At 39.4% G+C, this 5,094-nt stretch overlaps 1 protein-coding gene across 1 annotated transcript in view; it reads right to left on the bottom strand.

The window, feature by feature from the left end:
* Nucleotides 1–2,362: 2,362 nt before the first annotated feature.
* Nucleotides 2,363–5,094, bottom strand: part of QRSL1 (glutaminyl-tRNA synthase (glutamine-hydrolyzing)-like 1) — a 13,444-nt gene continuing 10,712 nt past the window's right edge. The window contains exons 9-10 of the mRNA XM_009893848.1: nt 3,346–3,551; nt 2,363–2,846 (exon numbers count right to left, since the gene is read on the bottom strand). Coding sequence (XP_009892150.1) covers nt 2,635–2,846; nt 3,346–3,551 — 418 coding nt within the window. The 3' untranslated portion in view covers nt 2,363–2,634. The remainder of the gene's footprint in view (nt 2,847–3,345; nt 3,552–5,094) is intronic.

Below are 5,094 nucleotides of genomic sequence, written 5' to 3'. Positions count from 1 at the left end.
CAGTAACAAGGGGGTTTGAGTGCCGAATTATCTGTCATAGAAACTTCACTATTTATAACTCTGTAGCCATGACTTGACATTGGTAGCAGCGACACAAAGGTCTGCTCAGAGATACCCCTCACAACCACTACACCTACCGGTTAGCCGGAGTGTTAGGCTACTTGAGGAACTGCTGAGGACTCAGAGTCACCTACTTCGAAATGGTTTTCCAATACGAAGAGAGCAGATGTCTCTTACGTATCCTCTTGCAAAACTTGAGGAATTCTTCCATACATCGTGAATCTGCTCGACCATGCTGGTTTCCAAGCTCTCACCTCAGGCTTGGTGAAATTCCAGCATTAGGGGAGGGCAGAAAGAGCATCAGGTATATGGTCTCCCAAAATACAAACCAGCTGGGAGTTGGAGCAGAGCGGGAGCCTTGTTTGGGCTGCCTGGAATCTAATAGCCCAGAAATTTAAGCATCTACCCAGGAGTTTTGTTTTCAAGGCTTTACAACCTTTAATTCAAAGATGGGTCTCAAACACTAACATCAAGTTATGAACTTTCAGGTTGTAGAATGGATGTCTGCTTGTCTGGTTTGTACCTTCCCTACTGTGTATTTCACTGCATAGTTATTCTACGCTCAGGAATCTACCAACAGAAGAAACTCTGAGGGACCTGTGTCACAACAGCCAATTGCTCTGATCTTCCACATGCTTGTTTAGAGGATGCTGAAGACTGGAATCAGAGCCCTGCTTTAAAAAACACAGAAGTAGTGCAGGTATGAGAAGTGTCCTTTTCACCTACCCTTCCTCTAGCTGCTTGGCAGATGTGGAGTGGGCATCTTCGCCTTGATCCAGTTTTTCCATCAGATTTCTCTTAACATCAAGGGAAGTTTAAAGAGAAAGATTGCCAAGCATAAGCACGCATTTTCCTCTGGGCCAGAAGTCAGTCCAGAACTGATTTCCAAGGCAAAGCACAATTCTCTGCTTGTTCTCTTCTGTAATACTCTGAGGCTCTTCATGTCCCTCTGGGAATGCTCTCCACAGTCAGCATTTTCCCTCAAATTCTGGGCAAAAGACACTGACCCTTACTTGTAGAAACAGCAAGTGGCAGGTCTGGGTTTGGGATGTGACCATGAATCAAAGAGCTGGTATTACAAGTATATGTCTAGGTATTCCAACCTGGATAATGGATAACCCCACCGAGAGCTCTGCTCAGCAAGCTGCTATAAGACAAGATGCGCACAGTAACAGTATGATTAGAGCGTACCTAAATTATTGAACAAGACCAGTGAAAATCGTCTGTTGGGACCGCCACTTCATCATCGCCCACTAACAGAAAAAGCATGTTTGCAGAAGACTGGTCTACGAAAAGAAGTGAGACCAGAACAGAAACAAGGTATACCTTACTTTTTTAGTATTTAAATTACAATTTTAATTTTACTTTTTAAATTTTAATCATGTGGGGTTTTTAATCGTGTACCATTTTAATCAAGTGGGAAAGGTACTGGAATAGCTCACTTTGGGGTATGGAAAATTCACCAATTCATTTGCTATTTTTAGAAATAAGGTGATTTTTTTATGTAGGTGACAGTATGGTTTGAGACAAGATGTAATTCAGGAAGATTCTGTATGTTACCATATTGGACCGAATCTTAATCGTTTTTCCCATCCTACACTTTTTATATCTGTGCAAGCTGCAAACTATGACTGAAAGCAAATCTGATGCCAAACCACACCTACCAACTTACCCCTCATATTTTTTCAACTTTTGAAAAATGGAAACTACAACGTTCAAACAAGTTATTAGTTGTTTAGTAGGTCATCCAGCCTATCAACATTATGGTTTGGAAATTTGTTTCGAATTACTATTGTGCTGAATGGCCATCCATGAAGGAACAGGTGGTATTAGTCTTACGGAGAGTTACACTGAAGAAGATAATTTCTTTCCTAGTAAGTATTCATTTCAAGTGCTGATTACAAAGAACAGTGATGAAGGAAGAAGAAAATAACTACTCAAGGACTAGCAGACATCTTTCCCCAGAAGAAATCTGGAATTCATCATTCTTACAATGAATGTAACCAGAGTAATCTGCATTATTTGGAAACCTGGAAGTTATTTCACCCTCTTCCATGAGCTTGCTAAAAGGGATTTTTTATTTTTTTTAATGAATTATCTATATGTTATTCTCTTGTCTCCTTTTATATTTACCTGTTGGTGAACAGATCCTTGATACCTTTGCTCCATTAGAGCTTGTCTGGCTGTTCCATTACAAAAGTCTATGCTCCAGAAGGAGACAAACCCTTTGGCAGCAATGCAATTTTCACAGGAAAGCTCAGGTTACTTCTTTAATGGGTCAGATACCTCACACACCCTCCGGGGACAGAAAAAAGCAGTTCCACAGACACAAGATACATAATTTCAACCCGGTGTTTTTAATATCAGTTAGAAATCGTTCTTAATAACATATTTACTTAATGATCCACTTTGCCTTAATTACATAGTAACAAGCTGTGATAATTCCATCCTGCATTACTGTATATGGTTGTCTTAAGATGGATTATTATTTCTGCAAAAGAGAATTAACTGCAGGAACACATTTTTTGACCATCTCCACAGACTTCTTGCTTTAGCTGAACAGCAAGTCCCATGTTATGAAAAAGAAGCAGATTTCTCATGCTGAAAGACATCGTGGTTGTGCCTCTTCACTTCTTCCAGCTGGATCATTGGGAATTTTACTTGTTTTTCAAACCATTTGGCTACAGTGAGAAGCTGCTTCTCCTGGAATGAACGCCCAATGAACTGAAGCCCAACTGGCAAGCCTCTCTCTGAAAGAGCTGTAGGAACATTTATGGCTGGCAGTCCTGAAAGAAGAAAAAAAAAAAAGATACACATGCAAACACTTACTACTAAATAAATCCAGTTGGAGTATTTTTTGTAACAATTCTACTCTTCGAATTGTTCTTATGGAGAGGAAAAAGACTAGTTAAGATAATTTCGGTCAATGAACTAAGGAGACTACCAGGTGATCGCAAGAAATGAATCAGAGTGATTTAAGGAGTCGGCATCCTCTGAAAAGAGAATCAACTCTCTTAAGAAAGAGATTTCAGTCTCTGGAAGCTGAATGGATTCATCTTATCTGCAGTCCCTACCCAGCTCCAAGGTGCCTCATTTTAAAATCTAGTCTTACATTTCGTAGCATTTCATAAATAAGCTATCCTTATACCTTGTTGTCACTCTTAAGAATTACAACACAGAGGTGAAATATCCTGATTCTGAAGAAGAGATTAAATAACTGAAGGCAATGGACATTAAAAATGACTAGGCAGAGGACAATGTAGTTGCATTCCTGGCTCTACCCACCAGCCATGTTTGCAGCCTGCGTTAGGATGTCATCTTGGGCGCTGCGGGTTCTGTTGTCTTCTTTGATGAATTCCATATATGGTACTGCATCACTCAGAGTGGTAGGAGTGAGTAAAATATCAACACCGCTCCCGAAAACCTTCAAAAAGTCATTGGCAATGAGACGTCTGACTTTCTGTGCCTTGATAAAGTAATTCTCATAGTTCCTAGAAAGAAATACAGACATGACGGCCTGACACGAATTCCAAAAATACAGAACTTCATTTCTTAGTTCCTGTAAAAAAGACAAGGCCAGTATTCCTACTGGTTAAAAGACTAACACTGGTACTTGAGTTTTTGATATGCCAGAAGCTTAGACATCAAACATGGTGTTTATGCTCTCATAGCAATGAAGCTGTTAAGAGAAGGAAGAGAGAAGGGCATACGCTGAAGAAAGGTGAAGGGAAAACAAACCCCTCGTTTACAATAACGAACTAAATTCAAAACAACACTTTTATGAACTTTCTGAAACTAAACTGTGTACTGAATTTCACTGCAGGGCAGCACAGCAAAACATAGAAACAATACAGAACCTGGGAAACAGGCATTAATCATTTAGGATTCAACCTAGCAAGATACTTAAAGCATGTGAAAAAGCCCCACCATCTATGGAGGATTCCATGCGGTCTGTGGATTTCTAAACTGTCTCTACACAATTCTGAAGCAGAAATAAATTAGTCAGCTTTAAGTCTACTGTTCCTTTTAACTTCATATGCAGAACTAGTAAACATGGAATCCTTAAATTCAGAGAAGTTCAGTTTCAGAAGCAATTTCCACCTAAAACCACAACTATTCTAAAGAAAAAAAAAAAGTGTGGGTGAGTGGTATTAACAACTGCTACATGCCAGAGTTTTTGTAGAAAACACAACATAGGAAGTTCCATCTTAACATGAGAAGGAACTTCTTTACTTTGAGGGTGGCAGAGCACGGGAACAGGCTGCCCAGAGAGGTGGTGGAGTCTCCACTCTGGAGACATTCAAAACCCGCCCGAATGCTGTCCTCTGCAATCTGTTGTAGGTGACCCTGCTCTGGCAGGGGGGTTGGACTAGATGATCTCCAGAGGTCCCTTCCAACCCTGACCATTCTGTGATTCTGTAACTGAAACTGCCCAAAAGCCACTTTGTTAGAGTAATCTAAAGACTTACGTTTCTGAAAAACTCCAATGAAAATAATAGACAAGAGATTCAAGTTAAGAAGTTATATTGTGAGAATGAGCCCTTTTTTCTGCAATCATTTCTGAAATCATCCTACCTGTTAACTTCTGAAAAAACAGTAAAAGGAACAAGAAGGACCTCAAACGGTATTTTAAGCTGGAAAGAATATTTTGGGAAAGAAAAAAAGTGAAAAAATACTGTTGAATCAAACACATACTCTTTGTTAATTCTGATAGAATGTTGACAAGATTCCATTGCTTCCTTAACAACCACGTAGTTATTTTACAGATTCCAAAACAAGATAAAAATAATGTGTAATGATGTAAAAAGATAAAGATAAAAAAAAAATACAGTATTTGCAGGAGACACAGATGCTTTGCCTCTACTATTTATTCTAAGAATGATTTCTGAACCCCGGGTTCTGTTCTTCAAAAGTAATTTACTGTGGACAGGAACGGGACTCTCCTGTTCAATCTTGATGGAAGCCAATTGTATATTCCTTCACAGAAGAGTGAACTACATGAATTTTAAAGCAGCCTGAGGAAAGGTGATCTGG

Source organism: Charadrius vociferus, unplaced genomic scaffold (assembly GCF_000708025.1).
Source record: "Charadrius vociferus isolate BGI_N301 unplaced genomic scaffold, ASM70802v2 scaffold129, whole genome shotgun sequence".
NCBI lineage: Eukaryota > Metazoa > Chordata > Aves > Charadriiformes > Charadriidae > Charadrius > Charadrius vociferus.
Note: the sequence above shows the minus strand (reverse complement) of the source record. Positions and strands in the feature narration are given on the sequence as shown.